We start from the raw sequence: 27,687 nt of genomic DNA on the forward strand, positions 1-27,687 counted from the left end.
TCAAAAATACATCAAAAGGATCGTACACTATGACCAAGTGGGATTCATCCCAGGGATGCAAAGATGGTACAACATTCGAAAATCCATCAACATCATCCACCACATCAACAAAAAGAAAGACAAAAACCACATGATCATCTCCATAGATGCTGAAAAAGCATTTGACAAAATTCAACATCCATTCATGATAAAAACTCTCAACAAAATGGGCATATAGGGCAAGTACCTCAACATAATAAAGGCCATATATCATAAACCCACAGCCAACATTATATTGAACAGCGAGAAGCTGAAAGCTTTTCCTCTGAGATCAGGAACTAGACAGGGATGCCAGCTCTCCCCACTGTTATTTAACATAGTACTGGAGGTCCTAGCCACAGCTTTCGGACAAAACAAAGAAATACAAGGAATCCAGATTGGTAAAGAAGAAGTTAAACTGTCACTATTTGCAGATGACATGATATTGTACATAAAAAACCCTAAAGACTCCACTCCAAAACTACTAGAACTGATATCGGAATACAGCAAAGTTGCAGGATACAAAATTAACACACAGAAATCTGTAGCTTTCCTATACACTAACAATGAATCAATAGAAAGAGAAATCAGGAAAACAATTCCATTCACCATTGCATCAAAAAGAATAAAATACCTAGGAATAAACCTAACCAAAGAAGTGAAAGATTTATACTCTGAAAACTACAAGTCTGAAAACTAGAAATTAAAGGGGACACTAATAAATGGAAACTCATCCCATGCTCATGGCTAGGAAGAATTAATATCGTCAAAATGGCCATCCTGCCCAAAGCAATATACAGATTTGATGCAATCCCTTCAGCTTACCAGCAACATTCTTCAATGAACTGGAACAAATAATTCAAAAATTCATATGGAAACACCAAAGACCCCGAATAGCCAAAGCAATCCTGAAAAAGAAGAATAAAGTAGGGGGGATCTCACTCCCCAACTTCAAGCTCTACTATAAAGCCATAGTAATCAAGACAATTTGGTACTGGCACAAGAACAGAGTCACAGACCAGTGGAACAGACTAGAGACTCCAGACATTAACCCAAACATATATGGTCAATTAATATTTGATAAAGGAGCCATGGACATACAATGGTGAAATGACAGTCTCTTCAACAGATGGTGCTGGCAAAACTGGACAGCTACATGTAGGAGAATGAAACTGGACCATTGTCTAACCCCATATACAAAAGTAAACTCAAAATGGATCAAAGACCTGAATGTAAGTCACGAAACCATTAAACTCTTAGAAAAAAACATAGGCAGAAACCTCTTAGCCATAAACATGAGTGACCTCTTCTTGAACATATCTCCCCGGGCAAGGAAAACAACAGCAAAAATGAACAAGTGGGACTATATTAAGCTGAAAACCTTCTGTACAGCAAAATACACCATCAATAGAACAAAAATGTATCCTACAGTCTGGGAGAATATATTTGTAAATGACAGATCCGATAAAGGCTTGACATCCAAAATATATAAAGAGCTCACATGCCTCAACAAACAAAAAACAAATAATCCAATTAAAAAATGGGCAGAGGAACTGAACAGACAGTTCTCCAAAAAAGAAATACAGATGGCCAACAGATACATGAAAAGATGCTCCATAATTTGTAATTATCAGAGAAATACAAATTAAAACTACAATGAGGTATCACCTCACACCAGTAAGGATGGCTACCATCCAAAAGACAACCAACAACAAATGTTGGTGAGGCTGTGGAGAAAGGGGAACCCTCCTACATTGCTGTTGGGAATGTAAATTAGTTCAACCATTGTGGAAAGCAGTATGGAGGTTCCTCAAAATGTTCAAAATAGACTTACCATTTGACCCAGGAATTCCGCTTCTAGGAATTTACCCTAAGAAAGCAGCAATCAAGTTTGAAAAAGACAGATGCACCCCTATGTTTATCGCAGCACTATTTTTAATAGCCAAGAATTGGAAGCAACCTAAATGTCCATTGGTAGATGAATAGATAAAGAAGATGTGGTACATATACACAATGGAATATTACTCAGCCATAAGAAGAGGGAAAATCCTACCATTTGCAGCAACATGGATGGAGCTGGAGGGTATTATGCTCAGTGAAATAAGCCAAGTGGAGAAAGAGAAATACCAAATGATTTCACTCATCTGTGGAGTATAAGAACAAAGGAAAAACTGAAGGAACAGAACAGCAGCGGAATCACAGAATCCAAGAATGGACTAACAGGTACCAAAGGGAAAGGGACTGGGGAGGATGGGTGGGTAGGGAGGGATAAGGGTGGATGAGAAGAAGGGGGGTATTAAGATTAGCATGCACAATGGGGGTGTGGGAGAAAGGGGAGGGCTGTACAACACAGAGAAGACAAGTAGTGATTCTACAACATTTTGCTATGCTGATGGACAGTGACTGTAAAGGGGTTCATAGGGGGGACCTGGTATAGGGGAGAGCCTAGTAAATATAATATTCTTCATGTAAGTGTACATTAATGATAACAAAAAAAAGAAAAGAAAAAGAAAGAAAAGGGGGATTACTCCCTTATAGAATAAAACTAACTGTAAATCAACGATTAATGCATGCTCTAAATATGCTTAATTTTGATCGCTTGAAGGGTGTCAGATGATCGGCTATGGAGGTACATTTTTCTGATAATATTCCTTTCTCTTAAAAAAAAAAAAGCAGTTCCTGTGTGGTGACCTCCAGTGAGTTCTACACAATGGTATAAAGGGCATATCAAAGTGTGGGCAAAGGGTCTGTTTGTGTTTATACAGAGGATCAAAGCCTAATTGGGCTTCCCAGAAAATGAACTAAGATACGATATGAAGAACTTCCAACATCAGCACTCTCTGGAAGACTCATACCAGAAGATGATCATCAAAAAACTTCAACAAAGATACTGGTGCTGTTGCAGTTGTAGTTGCATTCATCCCACCAGTTCCTGGACTTGCCATTGGAATGAAGAAGGAGATATCTAAGCTGGCCTGTGCTTTTAGTAAAGCAACAAATTTGACTGGATCTATACTGTTGGAACTCAACCAAGAATTAGGAGAAGTGCAAGTTGTAGTGCTCCAAAATCTTACAACTACAGACTATATACTGTTAAAAGAACACATGGGAAGTGAACAGTTCCCAGGAATGGGTTGTTTTAACTTGTCTGATTTCTCTCAGACTGTTCAAGTTTAGTTGGACAATATCCATCATATCATACATAAATTTTCACAAATGCCTAGGATGCCTAACTGGTTTTCTTGGTTTCACTGGAGATGGCTGGTAATTATAGATCTGCTTTGGTTATGTAACTGTATTCCTATTATGTTAATGAGTGTGCACAATTTAATTAGTAGTTTAAAACCTATACACGCTTAAGTTTCTCTACAAGAAGATATTGCAGAGAAATAATCAATCTTCCCATGTTTTCTTCCGTCTGCTACCTCTATAGCTTTTCTTCTTCCTTCCTAATTACAACCCTTAAATAGAATTTGTGCCTCATATCGAATTCACCGAGTATCATAATTCCTCCAAGTGGTAAAGATACCTCAAGACAAATGCTGGGCATAGAAGCCACAGGGCATAAATCTGCAAAGAAGTAAAAAGCTAACCTTTTCAAACAATATGGCTTCTCTCTCACTTACCAAGTTTACATTTCCCTGTATAGCCCCGGAAGATGACTGTTTAGCCAGAGACGGGTAAGATTCCTCAAGGGAGGAACAACCTAAGACAGGCACAGTCGCAGGGGGGCCATCAGGTGAGAAATTGGGGATCAACAGAGGTGAGGCTTAGAACCTCACCCCCCCTGTTTTGAGAGAAATCTCCTGCATCCGTGGATATTTTATTGCCTTTGTGTAGCTTGGATTAACACTTAGTCTATAGGCGCATACCTGATCATCCACATTTGCTCTCTTACAACACTAAACTATGTTTTCTACGTTTATCTTGCATCTACCTACCACTTCAGCATTTTATTAAAAATAAAAATAATAATAATAATAATAATAATGGGGGAGAAATGTGGGATTCACATATAAATCAAGTATAAAAATCAAACGAATATTCATATTTGACCTGATTGTTTATAGTTCATGATGTGTGATCAAAGCCGAAAGTTTCTGTGATGACTGCCCTTGTACTGTTCACCATGTAAGAACTTATTCACTATGTGAGAATTTGTTCACCATGTAAGAACTTGTTCATTGTGCTTCAGAAGATTGGAGACTGATGAGAATTAGGCTTGGGGTGGATTAATGATTGTGCATGGAGCATTGAGTCCCCTATACAGAGTTTTATTGTTGTTAACAGCCATTTGATCAATAAATATGAGAGATGCCCTCTCAAAAAAAAAAAAAAACAAAAAAAAAAGTATCAAAAATTGGAAAAAGGAAAAAAAAAGTAGATAACAAGTCCTGTCAGTATTATATGGTTTGAAGGCCTACCCAAGGATTGTCTAGGGCATGCCATTGTTTAATTTACTATTTACTACTGATTAAAGGTTCCAGACTTCATGATGGTATCATGAAACTTAGAGATTTTTGTCCAATAGAGATGCAAATGGAACAGATAATCTAAAGGGTTATGCTAATTGACCTGTAGGCTATGAGCCAGTTTTTTGTATCTAGTCCAGCAATCTTATCCTAACATTCCTTTTTTAAATTGCCTGTAAGTACCTAGGTCCTCAAATGCTCTTTGAGCCTGTCTTAACATCTTCCCAATTCCCTCATTAATAAATGAGTAAATAAACTTAAAAAAAATATATATATATAAATACACCTATATATTTAGATGTAATATTAGTAAAATCAGCAAAATACTATTGTACTACCTTAGTTCTCATGAGAACAGGGCCATCTACAAATCCTTTATTAAAGTGAAAAATTACTTGGTTTAAATAGGTAAAATGGACCTTCTCAGTCTTAAAACATATTGAAACACACATTTAAAATAATTTGGCTTGTTTCTCATGACACAAATTTGGTAACATTCTGGGATGTTTAATAACTCCTTAATATCTTTAACTGGCAAACGTTTTCATTAATAAACTAATATTTGTAAAGGGGATATGTGCGTGGAATGTAATATTTTTGAAAATGGCAGGGTATTTGAAGATAATGGGGAACTGAAGGGTGACTATGATGATGTAGGAGGTACCTTGCAAAGACAAAGGTTGGAAATACTGGCAATGGCTTCACTTCCATGAAATTGTATATTGTTTACACCTCAAGTGATATGTTGAAGCATATTAGACAATATTCAGTTCAGTACTCATGGCAACTATTATGCTTTAAACGGCAGTACTCTGTAATCTAAACTGCTTTCTGGTCAGTGATTTCAAACACATTTATGCATATGTATACCTATGATAGGTCTCAGTTGATCTCGTAAGGAGCACAAGATTTGTTTTATTTGGGGGATTTCAAATACTCTATTTTTCCTATTTTATAACTAGAGTTTTACTTAATCTCTGCCTAGTACCTGGAAAGTCGGGATATTAAATAATCCAGAGGTTAGCATTGAAGAACTATATGGATAAATCTGTGGTTCTCAAACTTTTTAGTCTAAGAACTCCTTTTACTCTTAATTATTGAGGAAGCCCCCCCCCAAGGTTTTTATTTTTGTGGGTTCTATCTACTGATATTTGCCAATATCAATAAATTTACCAATTTACTGAGACATTTCAAAATATTAATTAACAGTAACAGTAGGAAACTTCATATGGTGACATAAATGATATATTTCAATGCAAATAACCATTCTCACAGAAAATATAAAGTGGCATTTTATGTTTTTATAATTTTTAAAAGTTTCTGGATTAATGTAGATAACTGGATTTTCATATATGCTGTTGAATCAGTCTGCTTAGTATATTCTTTTGGTTGAAGTGTGTCAAGAAAATCCAGCTTTACACAGATATATAATTGCAAAAGGGAGGATTTTAGTAGCCTTTTAGAAAACTGTGGATATTCTTTAATACTACACTAAAACTTGACACCGAGGCATTTGAGAACTTGTTTGCTTAGGAAATATTTTATATTTTAAAAACAGCACAGAAAAAATGTATAATATTATTGCAGTTCATATTTTAAAGGTTTGATAACTAGTTTTCCCTCAGTAAAATGTATGCATCCGAGAGTCAGCCTTGACTTGTCTTCTTCCCAGATTTCTGATTGGACCATAGGTAGTTCCTTTCTCCAAAAGAGAAAAAAAATAAAAGGAAGAATCACTTGTAATAAAGTTGAAGAAAGGTGATAAGTTCAAATTAAATACTGTTTTTAGTCATGTACAAGTAGGTGGAGGTATCCCCTAGAGACTGTGTTTTTATCTTAAGAAATAGATGTGAACTAATCATAGATTTGGGAGTCATCAGCATTAGGTGGGAGTTGAAACAAGGGATTGAATGAAATTGCACTTGAAAGACTTACAGAATATGAAGAGAGGACCAAATAAAAAAAGAAGAAAAGGAAAGGTTGCAGACATGTAGTTCTGGGGAATGCCAACATTCAAGGACTAGGCAGAGGAGACTGAGGTCAGAGTAGAAGACCTGGCATGTTCTTGAAATGGATGGGAAAATAATTGCAATTGCAAAGAGGCTAGTGAATTGAAGACTTAAAGTATACCTTAGATTCATCAATGGAGAGATCATTAGGATGTCAGAGAAAGGAGTTAAAGTGGAATCCAAAGAGCTGAGGAGATACAGAGGGATGAGGTTAAGACTGAGAGGAAAGATTACTTTTCAGATAAAAGTTTGGCTTTTATGGTTAAGATGACAGACACTTGGGCATTATTAACATTGAAGAGAACAAGGAGTGATGATAGAAGAAACTGGAGAAAAATTGATGGAGCAGATTCTCCTAATGGGGTAAGAATGGTATTCAAAGATATAAGGAAATACCTCTTTGAAGATGAGGGCAGTTAGGGGGCTACAGATATAGATAAGCTTTTATATAAGCGGGAAGTCAAGGGAGCTCACTCTTAGCTTCAGTTTTCTATATGATACATGAAGTAAGATCATTTGCAGAAGAGGATTTGAATGTAAATATAATTGCCATCACAACTCAATAAGCACCAAATTTTGTTCAATTTTTTAACCTTCAATTTTAGGAGTTAAATATTTAAACTAATAATCTAAATAGCCTAACGACTATTATGATAATTCTGTGCTTTTAAAAACATTTGTATGTAGTATGTAGTTCACAAAGAATTGCCCTATCTCAGCATTAGATGGTTTTCAAATGAAAAAGCTAATCATAACTTTGTTTCTGTGGTGTGCTGAACTGGGTTTTGTGGGACAGGAACAGTCTGGAATTTTCATTTCATTTGTTTGTGTTGCCTTTTATTTTAAGGACTTGGGTTTTTATGAGAAAAAATATTTACTTATAGAAAGTCCTATTTATAAAACGTGAGACCAAAATGTTTAGGAGATGGCTAAAAAAAGTTAGCAAATAAACAGAAAATTTTGGTGACTAGGCCTTTGAGTAACAGTCATCTTCTATAGTATAAGTAGAGAAACCCATGTGTTGATGTCACTATTGGATTCACTGCAGTAGTTAATCTTAAGACTTAAATGTACTGATTCATCAAGTTGTATGTAGTAAAGATACTACATAATGTGGTTTCTCTCACTAGAGAATACTTGGCTTACTTATTCATCAAATATTTATATAAAAATGAGAGAATTTCTCATATATGCCAAGATCTAGCACAGTCATACATGTTTGTCAAGTTTTGATTATTCATAGCTTGTTTTTTGTTTTTTTCCTCCACATCTTCCTTGCTACTGGCTATCTTTGGCTTTTTCTTGTAGATGACAGGAGTGAAACACTTCCCCAAATGTTAAAAAGGAACCAAAAAGGAGACAAAACGCAAACTATTTTTCTTTTTATATTGTCTAATAAAACATTAGGTAGGTGAATTATAGTAGATGCTAAACTTCTAAAACAAAGAAACTCAATAGTTTGCATAAGATTATTTCTATATCATACATAAAAGCCTAAAGATAAGGGCCCTGACTCTTAGAGCAGCTCTGCTGCACATTGTCATTCAGGGACTTTGTTTCCTTCCGTACTGTTACTCTGCCATTCTTCAGGGGGCTGTCCTTATGTGCTTGGTTGAATTTGGTCACACTACATACATCCACCTTCCAGGCTGTGGGAGGCAGGAAAGTGGAGGGCAAGCAGTTTCCTTTTAATCAACCAAGTGACCAGAACTTGGTCACATTACTTCTGCCTTCAGTTTGCTGGCAAGAACTTAGCCACGTAGCCATACCTAACTGCAAGTGAAGCCAAAACACTATGACTGTGGAAGAAGGGAGGAATGAATTTTGGAGGTGACTCTTAATACTACCATGTGGCTAGCAGATTTAAAGCTACTGGCCAAAACTATACTTGAGGATTATCTACAGACTTTCTTTGCTTGAAATACTAAAATACTTCAATAGCACAGGAACTAGGAGTTGGCTAACTAGAGAATTTGGGGTAAAATAGCCATCCTGCAAGCTTATTTATTAATCAGTTCTAATTCCAGTAGTGAATATTGAAATTCCCAAAGTTGTCCACGTAGTAACTGTGGAAACTTTTAAGACTATAACCTCTTTTAACATCCTGGTTTCTTATATTTAAGCAAAATCTTTTTAATTACACACACACACACACACACACACACACGTATGTACACGAAATGGTGGTAAAGATTATGATTTCACCCACAGTCACCTTAGTAATGAATTTCTTTTTTATCTTGTGTACTCTCATCAGATAGAGGTGCAAAGAAGCATAGTCCCTCTTCTGAGCTTTAGAGGCACCATACGATGATCCAGGATCTGTTTGAAATTGGATAGGCATGGAGTCAAACCTTCTGATAAATGATCACTTGGTTCATTGAGCCAAAGATTTCTTGGAAATTGGGACATGGTAGAGATAGATGTATAGGTTGTTTAATTTTTTATTTTTTTTTATTTTTTTTTGAGAGGGCATCTCTCATATTTATTGATCAAATGGTTGTTAACAACAATAAAATTCAGTATAGGGGGGTCAACGCTCAATGTACAATCATTAATCCATCTCAAGCCTAATTCTCGTCAGTCTCCAATCTTCTGAAGCATAACGAACAAGTTCTTACATGGTGAACGAATTCTTAGATAGTGAATAAATTCTTACATGGTGAACAGTACAAGGGCATTCATCACTGAAACTTTCGGTTTTGATCATGCAATATGACCTATAAACAATCAGGTCGAATATGAATATTCATTTGATTTTTGTACTTGATTTATATGTTGATCCCACATTTCTCCTATTATTATTATTATTTTTATTTTTAATAAAATGCTGAAGTGGTAGGTAGATGCAAGATAAAGGTAGAAAACATAGTTTAGTGCTGTAAGAAGGCAAATGTAGATGATCAGATGATCAGGTGTGTGCCTATGGACTAAGTATTAATCCAGGCTAGACAAGGGCAGCAAGACATCCACGGATGCAGAAGATTTCTCTCAAAGCAGGGGGGGTGAGGTTCTGAGCCTCACCTCTGTTGATCCCCAAATTCTCACCTGATGGCCCCCCTGCGACTGTGCCTGTCTTAGGTTGTTCCTCCCTTGAGGAATCTTACCCGTCTCTGGCTAACCAGTCATCTTCCGGGGCCATACAGGGAAATGTAAAGTTGGTAAGTGAGAGAGAAGCCATATTGTTTGCAAAGGTTAGCTTTTTACTTCTTTGCAGATTTATGCCTTGTGGCTTCTATGCCCAGCACTTGTCTCGAGGTATCTTTACCCCTGGAGGAATTATGATACTCGGTAAATTCGATATGAGGCACGAATTCCATTTAAGGGTTGTAATTAGGAAGGAAGAAGAAAAGCTATAGATGTAGCATATGAAGGAAATATGGGAGGATTGATTATTTCTTTGACATATCTTCTTGTATAGTACCTTAACATTGTATAGGTTTTAAACTACTAACTAATTTGCACACACATATTAACATAATAGGAATACGGTGACATAAACAAAGCAAATCTATAATTACCATCCATCTCCAGTGAAGCCAAGAAAACCATTTAGGCACCCTAGGCATTTGTGAAAATTTATCTATGATATGATGGATATTGTCCAACTGTACTTGAACCATCAGACAAATTAAAGCAGCCCATTTCTGGGAACTGTTCACATCCCATATGTTCTTTTAACCATAGATAGTCTATAGTCATGAGATTTTGGAGTGCTACAACTTGCACCCCTCCCAACTCCTGGTTGAGTTCCAACAGTACAGATCCGGTCAAATTTGTTGTCTCACTGTATGCACATGCCAGCCTAGACATCTCCCTCTTCATTCCTATGGCAAGTCCAGGTGACGGTGGGCTGGATGCAGCCACAACCGCAGCATCGTCCGGATCCCTGTGGAGGCTTTTTGATGATCATCCCCCGGCACAAGTCCTCCAGAGAGTGCTGATGCCGGAAGCTCCTCCTCATATCGTATCTTAGTTCATTTTCTGGGTATCCAAGCTAGGCCTTGATCTTCTGCATAGAAACAAACAGACCCTTTGCCCACACTTTGACATGCCCTCTATACCACTGTGCAGAACTCATTGGAGGTCAGCACACAGTAACTGCTTTTTTTTTTTTTTTTTTTAATTAAGAGAAAGGAATATTATCAGAAAAGAGTACCTCCATAGCTGATCATCTGACACCCTTTAAGTGATCAACATTAAGGATATTTAAAGCATGCGTTGATCTTTGATTTACCAATAGTTTTATCCTGTTAAGGAGTAATCCCCCTTTTCTTTCTTTCTTTCTTTCTTTTTTTTTTTTTTTTTTTTAATTTTTAATCTACACTTACATGAAGAATACTATGTTTACTATGCTCTCCCCTATATCAGGTCCCCCCTAACAACCACATTACGGTTACTGTCCCTCAGCTTAGCAAAATGTTGTAGAGTCACTACTTGTCCTCTCTGTGTTGTACAGCCCACCCTCCCCTTTCTCCCTCCCCCCATGCATGCTAATCTTAATACCCTCCTTCTTCTTCCCCCCCCTTATCCCTCCCTGCCCACCCATCCTCCCCAGTTCCTTTCCCTTTGGTACCTGTTAGTCCATTTTTGGGTTCTGTAATTCTGCTGCTGTTTTGTTCCTTCAGTTTTTCCTTTGTTCCTATACCCCTCAGATGAGTGAAATCATTTGGTATTTCTCTTTCTCCGCTTGGCTTATTTCACTGATCATAATACTCTCCAGCTCCATCCATGTTGCTGCAAATGGTTGGATTTTTCCACTTCTTATGGCTGAGTAGTATTCCATTGTGTATATGTACCACATCTTCTTTATCCATTCATCTACCGATGGACATTTAGGTTGCTTCCAATTCTTGGCTATTGTAAATAGTGCTGCGATAAACATAGGAGTGCATCTGTCTTTCTCAAACTTGATTGCTGCGTTCTTAGGGTAAATTCCTAGGAGTGGAATTCCTGGGTCAAATGGTAGGTCTGTTTTGAGCATTTTGATGCACCTCCATACTGCTTTCCACAATGGTTGAACTAATTTACATTCCCACCAGCAGTGTAGGAGGGTTCCCCTTTCTCCACAGCCTCGCCAACATTTGTTGTTGTTTGTCTTTTGGATGGCAGCTATCCTTACTGGTGTGAGGTGATACCTCATTGTAGTTTTACTTTGCATTTCTCTGATAATTAGCGATGTGGAGCATCTTTTCATGTGTCTCTTGGCCATCTGTATTTCTTTTTTGGAGAACTGTCTGTTCAGTTCCTCTGCCCATTTTTTGATTGGGTTATTTGTTTTTTGTTTGTTGAGGCTTGTGAGCCCTTTATATATTCTGGACGTCAAGCCTTTATCGGATCTGTCATTTTCAAATATATTCTCCCATACTGTAGGGTTCCTTTTTGTTCTATTGATGGTGTCTTTCGCTGTACAGAAGCTTTTCAGCTTAATGTAGTCCCACTTGCTCATTATTGCTGTTGTTTTCCTTGCCTGGGGAGATATGTTCAAGAAGAGATCACTCATGTTTATGTCTAAGAGGTTTTTGCCTATGTTTTTTTCCAAGAGTTTAATGGTTTCATGACTTACATTCAGGTCTTTGATCCATTTTGAGTTTACCTTTGTATATGGGGTTAGACAATGGTCCAGTTTTGCCAGCACCATCTGTTGAAGAGACTGTCATTTTGCCATTGTATGTCCATGGCTCCTTTATCAAATATTAATTGACCATATATGTTTGGGTTAATTTCTGGAGTCTCTAATCTGTTCCACTGGTCTGTGGCTCTGTTCTTGTGCCAGTACCAAATTGTCTTGATTACTATGGCTTTGTAGTAGAGCTTGAAGTTGGGGAGTGAGATCCCCCCTACTTTATTCTTCTTTTTCAGGATTGCTTTGGCTATTCGGGGTCTTTGGTGTTTCCATATGAATTTTTGAATTATTTGTTCCAATTCATTGAAGAATGTTGCTGGTAATTTGAGAGGGATTGCATCAAATTTGTATATTGCTTTCGGCAGGATGGCCATTTTGACGATATTAATTCTTCCTAGCCATGAGCATGGGATGAGTTTCCATTTATTAGTGTCCCCTTTAATTTCTCTTAAGAGTGACTTGTAGTTTTCAGAGTATAAGTCTTTCACTTCCTTGGTTAGGTTTATTCCTAGGTATTTTATTCTTTTTGATGCAATGGTGAATGGAATTGTTTTCCTGATTTCTCTTTCTATTGATTCGTTGTTAGTGTATAGGAAAGCTACAGATTTCTGTGTGTTGATTTTGTATCCTGCAACTTTGCTGTATTCCGATATCAGTTCTAGTAGTTTTGGAGTGGAGTCTTTAGGGTTTTTTATGTACAGTATCATGTCATCTGCAAATAGTGACAGTTTAACTTCTTCTTTACCAATCTGGATTCCTTGTATTTCTTTGTTTTGTCTGATTGCCGTGGCTAGGACCTCCAGTACTATGTTAAATAACAGTGGGGAGAGTGGGCATCCCTGTCTGGTTCCCGATCTCAGTGGAAATGCTTTCAGCTTCTCGCTGTTCAGTATAATGCTGGCTGTGGGTTTATCATATATGGCCTTTATTATGTTGAGGTACTTGCCCTCTATTCCCATTTTGCTGAGAGTTTTTATCATGAATGGATGTTGAATTTTGTCAAATGCTTTTTCAGCATCTATGGAGATGATCATGTGGTTTTTGTCTTTCTTTTTGTTGATGTGGTGGATGATGTTGATGGATTTTCGAATGTTGTACCATCCTTGCATCCCTGGGATGAACCCCACTTGGTCATGGTGTATGATCCTTTTGATATACTGTTGAATTCTGTTTGCTAATATTTTATTGAGTATTTTTGCATCTACGTTCATCAGGGATATTGGTCTGTAATTTTCTTTTTTGGTGGGGTCTTTTCCTGGTTTTGGTATTAGGGTGATGTTGGCTTCATAGAATGAGTTTGGGAGTATTCCCTCTTCTTCTATTTTGTGGAACACTTTAAGGAGAATGGGTATTATGTCTTCTCTGTGTGTCTGATAAAATTCCGAGGTAAATCCGTCCGGCCCCGGGGTTTTGTTCTTGGGTAGTTTTTTGATTACCGTTTCAATTTCTTTGCTTGTAATTGGTTTGTTTAACTTTTGTGTTTCTTCCTTGGTCAGTCTTGGGAGGTTGTATTTTTCTAGGAAGTTGTCCATTTCTTCTAGGTTTTCCAGCTTGTTGGCATATAGGTTTTCATAGTAGTCTTTAATAATTCTTTGTATTTCTGTGGAGTCTGTCGTGATTTTTCCATTCTCATTTCTGATTATGTTGATTTGTGTTGACTCTCTTTTTCTCTTAATAAGTTGGGCTAGAGGCTTATCTATTTTGTTTATTTTCTCAAAGAACCAGCTCTTGGTTTCATTGATTTTTGCTATTGTTTTATTCTTCTCAATTTTGTTTATTTCTTCTCTGATCTTTATTATGTCCCTCCTTCTGCTGACTTTAGGCCTCCTTTGTTCTTCTTTTTCCAGTTTTAATAATTGTGATGTTAGACTATTCATTTGGGATTGTTCTTCCTTCTTCAAGTGTGCCTGGATTGCTATATACTTTCCTCTTAAGACTGCTTTCGCTGCATCCCACAGAAGTTGGGGCTTAGTGTTGTTGTTGTCATTTGTTTCTATATATTCCTTGATCTCTATTTTGATTTGTTCATTGATCCATTGATTATTTAGTAGCATGTTGTTAAGCCTCCATGTGTTTGTGAGCCTTTTTGTTTTCTTTGTAGAATTTATTTCTACTTTCATACCTTTGTGGTCTGAAAAATTGGTTGGTAGAATTTCAATATTTTGGAATTTACTGAGGCTCTTTTTGTGAGCTAGTATGTGGTCTATTCTGGAGAATGTTCCATGTGCACTTGAGAAGAATGTATATCCTGTTGCTCTTGGATGTAGAGTTCTATAGATGTCTATTAGGTCCATCTGTTCTAGTGTGTTGTCCAGTGCCTGTGTGTCTTTACTTATTTTCTGCCCGGTGGATCTATCCTTTGGGGTGAGTGGTGTGTTGAAGTCTCCTAAAATGAATGCATTGCAGTCTATTTCCCTCTTTAGTTCTGTTAGTATTTGCTTCACATATGCTGGTGCTCCTGTATTGGGTGCATATATATTTAGAATGGTTATATCCTCTTGTTGGACTGAGCCCTTTATCATTATGTAGTGGCCTTCTTTATCTCTTGTTACTTTCTTTGTTTTGAAGTCTATTTTGTCTGATATTAGTACTGCAACCCCAGCTTTCTTCTCACTGTTGTTTGCCTGAAATATGTTTTTCCATCCCTTGACTTTTAGTCTATGCTTATCTTTGGGTTTAAGGTGAGTTTCTTGTAAGCAGCATATAGATGGGTCTTGCTTTTTTATCCATTCTATTACTCTATGTCTTTTAATTGGTGCATTAAGTCCATTTACATTTAGGGTGACTATTGAGAGATATGTACTTATTGCCATTTCAGGCTTTAGATTTGTGGTTACCAAAGGTTCAAGGTTAGCTTCTTTAGTATCTTACTGCCTAACTTAGCTCGCTTATTGAGCTGTTATATACACTGTCTGGAGATTCTTTTCTTCTCTCCCTTCTTATTCCTCCTCCTCCATTCTTCATATGTTGTGTGTTTTGTTCTGTGCTCTTTTTAGGGGTGCTCCCATCTAGAGCAGTCCCTGTAGGATGCCCTGTAGAGGTGGTTTGTGGGAAGCAAATTCCCTCAGCTTTTGCTTGTCTGGGAATTGTTTAATCCCACCATCATATTTAAATGATAGTCGTGCTGGATACAGTATCCTTGGTTCAAGGCCCTTCTGTTTCATTGCATTAAGTATATCATGCCATTCTCTTCTGGCCTGTAGGGTTTCTTTTGAGAAGTCTGATGTTAGCCTGATTGGTTTTCCTTTATAGGTGACCTTTTTCTCTCTAGCTGCCTCTAAAACTCTTTCCTTGTCCTTGATCCTTGCCATTTTAATTACTATGTGTCTTGGTGTTGTCCTCCTTGGATCCTTTCTGTTGGGGGTTCTGTGTACTTCCATGGTCTGGTCGATTATTTCCTCCCCCAGTTTGGGGAAGTTTTCAACAATTATTTCTTCAAAGACACTTTCTATCCCTTTTCCTCTTTCTTCCTCTTCTGGTATCCCTATAATACGAATGTTATTCCTTTTGTATTGGTCACATATTTCTCTTAGTGTTGTTTCATTCCTGGTGATCCTTTTATCTCTCTCTATGTCAGCTTCTATACGTTCCTGTTCTCTGGCTTCTATTCCTTCAATGGCCTCTTGCATCTTATCCATTCTGCTTATAAATCCTTCCAGGGATTGTTTCACTTCTGTGATCTCTTTCCTGACATCTGTGATCTCCTTCCGGACTTCATCCCACTGCTCTTGCATTTTTCTCTGCATCTCATCCCACTGCTCTTGCATTTTTCTCTGCATCTCATCCCATTGCTCTTGCATTTTTCTCTGCATCTCTGTCAGCATGTTCATGATTTTTATTTTGAATTCTTTTTCAGGAGGAGTAGTTAGGTCTGTCTCCTTCTCAGGTGTTGTCTCTGTGATCTTTGTCTGCCTGTAGTTTTGCCTTTTCATGGCGATAGAGATAGTTTGCAGAGCTGGTACAAATGACCGCTGAAAGAGCTTCCCTTCTTGTTGGTTTGTAGCCTTTTCCTGGGAGAATAGCGACCTCTAGTTGCTTGTGCTGGGCAGCTTTGTGCAGACAGGGCTTCTGCTTCCTGCCCAGTTGCTTTGGGGTTTATCTCCGCTGTTGCTGTGGGCTTGGTCTGGCTGGGGCTGTTCCTCCAAAATGGTGGAGCCCCGTTTGGAGGGGGAGCAGCCAGGAGGCTATTTATCTCCGTAAGGGGTCTCTGTGCTCCCTGCTGCCCAGGGGGTTAGGGTGCCCAGAGATCCCCAGATTCCCTGCCTCTGGTCTAAGTGACCTGTCCTGCCCCTTTAAGACTTCCAAAAAGCACTGTCCAAACCAAAACAACAACAGCAACGAGAGAGGGAACAGAAAGAAAGAAAAAAAAAAAAGGAAAAAACAAGCGATTTTTTTTTTCTTTTTTTTGTCCTCAGGTGCCGGTCCCAGGCACTCGCTCACTGATCCTGCTGCCCTGTCTCCCTAGCACCAGGGTCCCTGTCCTTTCAAGGCTTCCAAAAAGCACCCACCCACCGGTCCCGCAGGGAAGGAACGCTCGATATTCTTTGTCCTCAGGCACTGGTCCCAGGCACCCGCTCACCAGTCCCACCGCCCTGCCTCCCTAGCACCGGGGTCCCTGTCCCTTTTAGGCTTCCAAGAAGCACTCGCAGAAAAGAGAAAAGAAAAAAAAAAGGGGGGGGGAAAAACGCCCGATTTCCTCTGTCCTCAAGTGCCGGTCTCAGGCACCCACCCACCGGTCCCGCAGGGAAAAACGTGGGATATTTTTTGTCTTCAGGCGCCAGTCCCAGGCACCCACTCACCAGTCCCGCCACCCTGCCTCCCTAGCACTGGGGTCCCTGTCCCTTTAAGGCTTCCAAAAAATGCTCGCCAAAAAGAGAAAAAGAAAAGGGGAAAAACGCGCGATTTCCTCCGTCCTCAGGCACCGGTCTCAGGCACCCGCCTGCCGGTCCCGCAGGGAGAAACGCGGGATATTCTTTCTCCTCAGCCGCCGGTCCCAGGCACCTGCTCACCGGTCCCGCCACCCTGCCTCCCTAGCAACGGGGGCCCGTCCCTTTAAGGCTTCCAAAAAGCGCTCGCCAAAAAAAAAACCGCTCCGGTTTCTTTCCACTCGCCGGGAGCCGGGGGGAGGGGCGCTCGGGTCCCGCCGGGCCGGGGCTTGTATCTTACCCCCTTCGCAAGGCGCTGGGTTCTTGCAGGTGTGGATGTGGTCTGGATGTTGTCCTGTGTCCTGTGGTCTCTATTTTAGGAAGATTTTTCTTTGTTATATTTTCATAGCTCTATGTGTTTTTGGGAGGAGATTTCCACTGCTCTACTCACGCCGCTATCCTGGCTCCGCCCCAGGTTGTTTTATTTTTATCAGCTGCAAATTGGCATAAGTGATAATAAAACTACTTTATAGAAAGTGACTTAGGCCAGCATATCTGTCAGACCATCTAGTAAAATTCAGAAATAATATAACGGCCATTGAAATGAGCTTTATTAAGTCTTCAGTGTAAACTGAGATGCTTTCACTTAAAATATTTATTTATTTGTATGTATTTATTCTATTTATTTATATATACACATTCACATATGTAGAGAGAGAGGGAGAGAGATGTTAAGAATTTGAGAGAACTCTAAGGGACTGTCAAAATGCTTCATGAGAAAGTTTTTCTTCATCTCCACTAGAACCGTGCCTTTTGTGCTCATGTAAATCCTCCAAGTATTGTCTTCCCAACCTTTTACAAATACTGAATTTGCAAATGATTTGCATAGTAGTGTATTGCGTGCAGTGGAGGGCACAGATGTGTACTGCATGACCTCTCCAGTAAATGTTCACTGTAGTTGAGAAAGACCATAAACACCCCCAAAAAATGAAGCAAATTCTTTCAGTGAAGATATGTATGTGTATATGTGTGTGTATTTGTATGACCTGATCTGTCCTGGTCTAGAAACTCAGGAGCCTTAACTCAGAACAAGTGCTCTTTCTTTCTTCTCTTTCCTACCTGCCCTTCTCGGGAATAACAGGCGGTGTTTGTAGGTGTCTCTGCAACAACCAAAGCTCCCTGGTTTGTTCTCTAGTGTCTCAGTATCATTTACAATAGGTAATGCTGCTGTTAGAGGGCCTGTGACATTAAGATATTAAGTATTCAAGAAAGTGAAGTTGACTGACTTTAGGTACATAACCTGTGAGTCTCTTTCCTTTCCTTTAATTCAGTCAGATGCATTTGGAGAGGAGAGCATGCTGATCAAGAGTATCTGAGGTCATTTCTGCTTTGTACAATGATTTTAAAATTTGTTTTAATGAGAAAAGGAGAAGGGACTTACGTGTACTCCTACTTCTTATATTCAAGTGATTATTTTACTAATAGTATCTTTAACCTTGTTTCTTACTTAATATCCTTTGCTAAGGGGTAGAAAATACAGATACATAAATTCAATAGAACCAGTACTTACTTTCAAGGACAATTTATTAGTTGGGTGGGGAGGATTTCTATTCACGTAACAAAAGAACTTTTATAAACATTGGCATAAAACAAAAACATGAGAAAAATCCATGTTTAAAAGCTTTCCTCAGTATCTCAAGTCTGTTTTCATGATGTGCCTATCCCTTTAATCCACTGTCTCATTGTACCCACAGTTGCCCATTTATTTAATGATTATCACATTAAGATATTTGATAGGGGAGACTTGGGTTTATGGCTCACGTGTGCTGCTTTCTTTTTTGTTCCAGACCTTTGATGAATGTGTAGCTGAGGGCGGTTCAGACTGTGCTCCAGAGAAACTCTGGCTTCAAATCCCATTCTTCTGCGGCCACAGCTCAGAGTGCTGGTAGGGAGATGAAGTTAGCTCAAATTGATAATCTTCCTTATTATCTCTCTAATCTGTATTTCACACGTGTGAATGTATTAGTCAAGGGCTAGGTATGAGGAAATTAATGAAAGATTAGACTAAAAATAACATACAATTAAGTAATATCTAGTTTTCCAGTTACCTTTAAGTGCATTGAGAAGAATCTTCACATATTATCCTTACAGTGTTTTCTCAGATGCTGGTTTTTTAATTTTTGTTTGTTTTTGATCTTAGACATATTTTGCTGTATTCCAGCAGGGCTGTTAATTAGAGATAAGGGTCATTTCATGAACTTCATTTTCTCCTAAGCTTATTGTTTTAGCTATTCATTTTAGATCAAGAGAAGGTTTAGTGGGTAAATTTATTCACCTGGTTTTACTGTTAAGCTGATTTGACTTTTGAGACAAAGCCAAGACTTGTGGTGTAATCTGCTAATAATTGTGAGGTGGAAAATAAAGATGTTTTATCTTTAATCAAGGAGGGTATTTCCTCAGAATGTGCTGAGTTTCAGTTTTTAAAAATAATGTTACATATTTATATGTTCTAATCAATCATATTAATAGGAAGAGTAGAAAAATGCAAGAACACATTCAAAGTTAGTATCTCCTGTAAAACCATAATGAGCAATACAACAAATGCCCTTTGATCTTCATAATTTGAGATACGTTATTGGATTACTGTGAACCTTAAGGTCCTACTCAGACTATATCAAAGCATAACAATAGCATAAGAATAATTGGAAGCATAGCAAGTATGTCTTCTTAATTTTTAATCATCTTCTTAGAACAGGGATTAACAGTTTACAACCTGGAGACAAAATTTGGCCCATCACCTGTTTTTAAATAAAGTTTTTATTGGAACACAACTGCATCCATTTATTTACTTTTGTCTATGGCTGTTTTCAAAGATACAATGTTTCAAGAGCAGAGTTAATTGTGACCAAGACCATATGGCCGCCAGAGCCTAAAATACTTACTCTCTAGCCCCTTATAGACAATGTTTGCCAACCTTGGCCTCAGAACAATAAAAAGTATTGCTTTATTAGGCGTTACTGAGGAGATTTTAATTGAACTTCTTCAGTATGTTTCATAGATTCATAGAAAACTGGGAGAGAACTTGAAAATCAACTAATTGACTCTTCCCTTCTCTGCCCAACCCCCTGCTTTTTAATGGCTGAGAAAACAAAAAATTTTGAAGTCACCAGCTCAGAATCACACTGCTTAAAGGCAGAGCTGGAATTAGGATTAGGGAATGTCAGTGCTAAAAAGAACCCAAAAGTGTAGTTTATTTAGGGCCAAATCTCTATTAACAGCCGTTTTGCTGACAGTGTGAAAGATAAAAACAAAACATTCTTAACAGAGCCATTTATTTCTATTCCTCAGAAATTTCAGAAAAACCTAAGCTCACAAATTAAGCACTACACACAAACTGCTTAGACCTTACGTCTTGCCAGTGGGTTTCAGCCCCAGACAAGTTCACTATGGATTCAGTGAGACCAAAAAATGACAGTGGGATGTTCTTGGGATGAAAGGGTTTATACCCAACTTTATTCCCACCGTGGCAGGTCAATCCCTAGAACCCTGTCCACTCAGAGCAAGTCTGCATGCAGCAAGAGGGTCTCTGCCTCTGGGCCTCTCTGTCCCTATAGCTGTATCAGTCTCTGTCCTGGGCGCTGCCACAACTCCAGCGTCTGCTCTCCTGCAACCTTGCAACCATGCAGCAACTCAGAGCACTGGGCAGAGCTCTTTATATAGAGTCAACAATAACATACTGCCCACATGTGTGTAGTGAGCAAGCCAAACAGGGCCAGGTGAGAATCCTGGCCACAGGAACCTTCACTTTATCCACACCTTATTACTAGAGAGCTCTTAAAATGAACAAAGTTTGAGTAGTTAAAAAAAATTATGCCCTCGCACTAGATCCAATAGGAGGAATATATATTTTATATGTCTGTGTTTTTTTAACTGCCCTCAAACTGAAAAGTACCCCCAAGTAAAGTCCTACTTAGCATTGCATAGTTGAGCAGAAACTTGTAGAGGCAAAGAAAATTAAAAACAGGTGTGCCTCCCAAAGGATACTAATAAAAAGGCATTAAGGCTTTGTATAGATATGTGCTTATCTATTTTCTCCATAGTATACAGTGTCAAAGGCATCAAAATTACTTAGCAGATTTCACAGCTATGTTTTAATTCCTTTGGTTTCAGGAATGTGGGAAGCAGGTGGGCTATGGATCAGGCCAAGTACAACCTAATTAATGAATACTTTCTGGTGGGAGTTACTGAAGAGCTTGAAGATTTCATCATGTTATTGGAGGCAGCTTTGCCCCGGTTCTTCAGGGGTGCTACAGAACTCTATCGCACAGGTATGTAAAGGACGGGGTCCTTTTCAAAGCCGTCCATAGCTTTGTTCGAAACTTGAGAAATAGGTGAGATTGGAAGCTTTTTGAGTAAAGCAGAAGAAACAGCTCCAGAAAGGCAGGTATATTGTCTGCTTTTCCTCACCATTTTTTAACACAGAACAATGTCCTCCACACAGAGGGCATTGATTAAATATTTTTTTGAATGAATAAGCATTAGATGATCATTAGAGAGCACTGTAGGAATACTGGAAGGGTACTAACTACAGAACCAGTCTTAGAAATGTATAATACTTTGTAATGCTGGATACCAAACATATGACTCTGTATTCCATCCTTAGATCTGCCTAATGGCATTGAGAGTAGCGGGTGAGAAGGTGAGCCTGAGCACATTAATAATGATCATCATGTGCTATGTCTAGTACTTCTAAAAGGGTGCTGCAGCGGCCCGGACAGCATTACACACCTCAGAGTGACCGTGCTTGTCCAGTCTAAATCTGATTTCTTTTTTCTGCTTTTTGAAGAGAATATAAATTATGAGAAATTAGTATTAAATTTGAACATATTTTGTATTTCAAAAAATAAACTAGTCAGAACCAAGGATCTGAGAATACCAAATGGAATGTGACAGTACACTTTACTGAGTGGCCATCCTTACTTGGCATTATTTGGCATCTCGTTAAGTCTTTAACAGGTCAAGGACTTACATTATAAAGAAATCAATGATAGTTCTGGTATGATTAAGGCACTATTTTGCCTGAATGATATTAATGCAAAACAGTCATGTCAGTTGTCCTTCAGTGTGTACCATTAACTTACGTCATCTCTTCAAGTAGGCATTGGTCCTTAGCGTGTCCTCAGAATTATTTACCTTTTCTTTTTTTCCTTTGTAAGTAGGAAAGAAATCTCATCTTAGGAAAACCACAGAGAAGAAACTCCCCACTAAACAAACCATTGCAAAACTACAGCAATCTGACATTTGGAAAATGGAGAATGAGTTCTATGAATTTGCACTAGAGCAGTTCCAATTCATCAGAGCCCATGCTGTACGAGAAAAAGATGGAGACCTCTACATCCTCGCACAAAACTTTTTCTATGAAAAGATTTACCCGAAATCGAACTGAGTACAAGGTGTGACTATTAGATTCTTGAACTAAACCTTTGGCCCTCTCTACACCTAAGTTCTTAGCTCTGCACCTTGGATCACTGATAGGTGTATAAGACAATTTGTATTGAGCCAGGTAAGGAAATTGACAATAATGTCAAGGAGGTAGATACTGGCTGTGTCAGAAATCTAAAAAGTTTTAAGTTACAGCCTTTTTTTTTTAATCTAGTTAAATTTTGGTGGGAGTTACAACCTCCTGCCTGGAACCTAGATATCACCTAAAATAAACACATAGGAGGTCCAATCAAAGGCTAAATACAATTTCAGAAAAAGTTACACTGTTTTTGATAAAGCATTCTTCAGCTAACCATGAATGAAGATGAATCCACTTATACTACTTCTACCTTTACCTGGAAGTTTAGGTTATATACCTTTACTGAATAGTGTTATTACCTGTTGGGTGGTGTGTGTTTTGTTTTTTTTTTTCGGATCACATCTCATGAAATTTATTGGAATGTTTGATCATGTTTGCTAAGAGTGTTTCTCCTGTAGTTGGAATTGCACATCTTTATGTAAGTCATTTTAATATTCTTTAAAAAAAATCATTAGTGTTAAAAACCAAATTTAAACCATTACTAATACTGTAAAAAGAATCAAAGCAGTATTTCTCATTCCCGTCTCCCCAATATCTAAGATTGGGGAGATACTTCAAAGAATGTTGACATTGCCTAAATTATTAATTAAAGCTTCCACACATTAATATCAAAAAAATAAGTTTAATATTTGTTTCTCCCTGTGTTATTTGTAAAGCTGTACACTGAGATATCATTGACTCCATATTACACCTGTGGTAATATGGAGTGAGCTGTGGTATGGGTAGGATTTTCCTACTTCTTCTGTACTTTTACTTGTAGACTATTTTTACTAAGGTGCTTTATAATGTGTTTTAAAGCATTGCATTTACAAAAAAAGAAAAAGAAAATGCTGTAAATATTGCATATTTTATGTATTTGGACCAAAAGGTTGTAAGCAATTAGAAAAAAGTGGTTTTGCACCAATTTTATTATGTCAAGTAAAACCATCAGATCTACTGGTCTTGTATTTCTTGTTTAACTTTACTGTTAAAACATCACTGAAGTGAACTTCAGTAACCTTTCAATTTTGATATACAGTACACTTTTCATAACTGGGGGCAGTAATTATAATGGAAAGAGTACTGGACAAGGAGTCAGAAAACTTGATTTCTGGTCCTGGCTCTGCCACTTATCAGCTGTGTGACCTTGGGCAAGTCATTTACCCTCTCTTTGCCTCAATTTCCTCATCTTGAAATGGGGATACTATACTTGCTGTACCTACCTCACAGGGATGTTGTGAGGATTAAATGAGATGGCATGTGAAAGCACTTTGAAAACACTATATAAATGTAAGGTATTATGGAAACATCTTTAAATATAGTTTCATACCATTAATTTTTTAACAAAGAAAGGGAGAAGTCCACTTATAAACCAGTTGAAAAAAGTTAATATTGATTGATATAAATTTGTTTTATAAATGTCTTCTCGGTGTTTTATCCTCCCTGTTTCAACAGCGATTCAAATATGAAGCACCTGTGAACTCTTAAAGATTCATGAGCAGCTGCTTGAGTTCAGGAGGTTCCCTGTTTGAAAAAGACTTCATTACTGACTCAGGGCAGGGCAAAATGTGCTCTTGAAATTGGGAAGATTTTTCTGTTTTGATTTTACATTACCATTCAGAAATGGTAGCTATTTTATATCTGTTTTTTTAGGTATATTTTGCAGAGTTTAATTTCCTTGTGCATTCCTTACCTTCCTCCCCTTGGAGTAACAGAGAATTTTAGAAACATTTTCTAAAAGACTAATCTTTAATATGTTTAAATAAATATTCCTGAACAAGGCCTCACCAAACTATGTAAGCATTGTAGGCAGGTTGCTTTAAAGGTTATTAATTGTTTGGGAGGTGAGGAGGGAGCACTACTGTCTTGCCTGAGGGTTTCAGCCCTGGGCAAGTTCACTGTGGATTCAGTGAGACTGAGGAATGACAATGGAACGTTCTTGGGATAAATGGATTTTATACCAGGCTTTATTCTACCTGCCATGTGTGGAGCACTAGAATTACATGTGTAATCCTCCTTCTTCCCTGCCTCCGCCCAGAGCACTGGACAGAGCTCTTTATATAGTGACTCAGTCAGTAACAGTTTATTGCCTACGGGTGTGGAAGCAGTAGACTATCAACAGGCCGGTTACATCATTAAGTAATTTAGGGTGAGGTGAGGATCCTGGCCAGAGGAACTTCCATTTCCCCATAGCTACTTATCAAAAAACATTTAAAAATACATTTAAAGCTCCAGAAAGTTGACAGAAAATCATTTTAGACCCTTTCTCCCCTATAATAGGAAAAATCTGAGAACATTGATAGCCATACCTTTCCTACTGGGCTTTTTTTTGTGTGTGTGTGTATTTATTAGCTTTTACATGTATTTGTTGAAAATATACACAAATTATTTCCTTGCCCAAAAGTAAAGCACCACTTCATGGTGAAGCATTTGATGTTTATCTGCTGAGGAACCCCAGTATGCAGGTTATTCTTGGAGTATGTGCTAAAATCTTGAGGTGCATTAACTCATTCAGGTAACTAGAGTAATACATGCACTAGATAGGGGTCAGAAAGCTTTTTCTAAAAAGATCCAGAGTAAATATTTTAAGCTTTGCAGACCATAGTGTTTCTGTCACAACTACTCAACCCTGCTGTTTTAGCCCAAAAGGAACATAGACAGTACATAAATGAGTGAACACGGCTGTGTTCCAATTAAACTTTATTATACAAAACAGGTGGCATGCCAGATATGGACCATGGGTTGTAGTTTACCAATCCCTATAATAGATCATTATGGAGAAATCATTTTTGAATCTGTATTCTAGTGGCCTAGAAGAGTTTATATACTTCCAAAAGCTCCTAACTTATATCCAAAGAATAACTTTCTAATTCAGGAGGTCTCCCCCACAGAGTCATACACTTTTATGACTTAGATTGTTTCCAGGTGGGCATGTTTTCTTTCCCAGTTTAACAGTTCAGAATAGGGTCATTTATTCTATTTTAGGGTGGGTTAGTAGTCTCCTTCCAGGAGACTGAGAGTGGGTTAGATTTAATTCCATCTTGTTTAATACAGTCCTAGGAATCTGACAAGCACAGAGTCCTTGTAATACCTAACTTTATAATCAAATAAATGGAACCACTGAGACAATAGTGTATTTTTTTAAAGTGGCAAATGTGGTTTTCTTTTTTTAGCCTTTGTGCTTTTTCAGTATTTTGATCATAGGGAGATTTTTTTTTTATAATACAAAAACAAATTAACCACTTTGAATTTTAAAAGATAATGTTACGTGTGTGTATCTATATATGTTTATTTCCAAAAAGAGGAAAAAGTACTTTTTGTTCAACTTGTATCAACTCCTATTTTCTAATTCCTGTGAAATGGCAACTGTTGTTAAATTATTGTGACTGTTTTAAAATGTAAGGGGGAGGATGTATTTTGATTTTACCCAGCTTTAATCTGTAAAATATCACTTAAATATATCTGATAGCAACACTTAAAGTATTGCACGGGGATTACTTTTCTATCATCCATATACAATTGTGCAACTTTTAACATATTGGGTGCTTCTGTATTCCTGATGATTGGATTTAAATTATTGAAAATCAGAGAACTTAAACTTGTTGTCTTTTTTACTTTAAATTTTATTTCTTATTCTTAAAATTCAGTTAATGCCAGAATTTGAAATCTGTTTGTTCTTTCTCAATATATGTCCTAATGGAAATTCTTGAAATTGTTCGTGCCACCAGTGATTTACAAACAGTATTTTGATATTGCAGATGATTTGCTCATTGTATTTGCTTAGTTAGAAAGAAAATAGTTTGTAGACAATGATTCTCTCTTTTTCTAATAAAATGAAATAAAAATTCTAGAAGCACCAGAGAACTCAAAGGCTGGTTCTCAAATACATAGTTGGTTTTTTAATTTATATTCACATTCTACATAGAGAACATCTGTGTAAGCCATTTATTTATCTCAGTTTTCCCATTGATCATTCTCAAACACACTTATGGTCCTGGAATCCTTTATTATGAAAAGCACTCTGTACTGTAGCATTTTATGAATTTTGTCTTTAAGAGGCCCAGGTGCTTCTACTTTACAATTTGAAATGTTGCCTCTTCATAAATTAGTGCTATTTACTTTGAGAGAAAGCAGGGCGATTGTTAATTTTTGTATCCATTTACCCGATGCAGCGTTGCTGAATGACGCCAGCTGAATGGCTGCTGTTCAGGCAACCTTGCTCCTGTTGCAACAAACACACTGCCAGTTCAGCTCTTCTGGAGCAGAGTCGACTTAACGATTTCCTGGAGTGGGAATTTTAGAGATTGAAATAGGTGATCAGTCGGATTTATCCTGTAATTTAAGTTCATGCAACTTGGGGACCTTTGCAGTACTATTTATAAAGGGACCCTGATAGTGATGATGTCTTTAAAACACATCCCTGGTAAGCCTATGGTTTAGACACACTGGTGCTGTCTGGGTTTTTACACAGCTTCCTCTTGAGGGTCAGATATGTGAGCGTCTCTAAAGCAGTGTCGGCTGTAATTTTGAGAAACATGGATTGTATATCTTGCCTTTTATTTTTAAATACACAGCTAAACAGTGCCTTTCTTTCCTCACAATCCGTGTTGGAGGATGCTCCCTCCTTCCTCCATCTCCATTTTCTCTCTTCTCTCCTCCCCCTCCACCCGCTTCAGCTGATTCATTTATGCAACACTGTTTCCAACTTAAAACCATTTTGTCACATCTGTTGGAGAGAGAATCACTCCTTTTCCTTAACATTCTGCCAGCTTTCTGTTGTTGGAAGTGTTTTTTTTTATTACCTGATGCAAAAGCTGTAAAATAAACACTCAGTGGGAAGGGGAAAAATGGTTTGGTGTCCTGTTTTAATATTTTCTCCTGTAGCCTTGATACTTGCGGACATTCTCCAAGCAGACTCAGTGTTGGGTGTCATCAGCTTAACCCCCAGATACCACTGCCACTGGAGAGGCGTGCATCGTCGCTGGTCTGCAAGAGTTTTTGGCTTGTTTGTGAGCTGCAGACTAACGTGCCTCTGCTGCTCTTTGCTTTATAGTTCTTCATTGTTATAGAAATTTCAGGTAGAAAATGTACAAGTTATACTTGGGATATACACTTAATAAAAGAGGAAATAAGGAAA

At 37.9% G+C, this 27,687-nt stretch overlaps 1 protein-coding gene across 2 annotated transcripts in view; it reads left to right on the top strand.

The window, feature by feature from the left end:
• The window catches only part of HS2ST1 (heparan sulfate 2-O-sulfotransferase 1), a 209,707-nt gene extending 182,307 nt beyond the window's left edge, over window positions 1-27,400 (top strand). Inside the window, exons 5-7 of one of the 2 annotated variants that reach the window (XM_037012498.2) lie at window positions 18,838-18,935; window positions 21,161-21,318; window positions 22,207-27,400. In XM_037012498.2, the coding sequence (XP_036868393.1) occupies window positions 18,838-18,935; window positions 21,161-21,318; window positions 22,207-22,436 (486 nt within the window). In that variant the 3' untranslated portion in view covers window positions 22,437-27,400. The remainder of the gene's footprint in view (window positions 1-18,837; window positions 18,936-21,160; window positions 21,319-22,206) is intronic. The other variant, XM_037012499.2, reaches the window with a different exon arrangement.
• The last annotated feature ends 287 nt before the right edge of the window (window positions 27,401-27,687 follow it).

The sequence above is a fragment of the Manis javanica genome, chromosome 4 (assembly GCF_040802235.1).
Source record: "Manis javanica isolate MJ-LG chromosome 4, MJ_LKY, whole genome shotgun sequence".
Taxonomy (NCBI): Eukaryota; Metazoa; Chordata; class Mammalia; order Pholidota; family Manidae; genus Manis; species Manis javanica.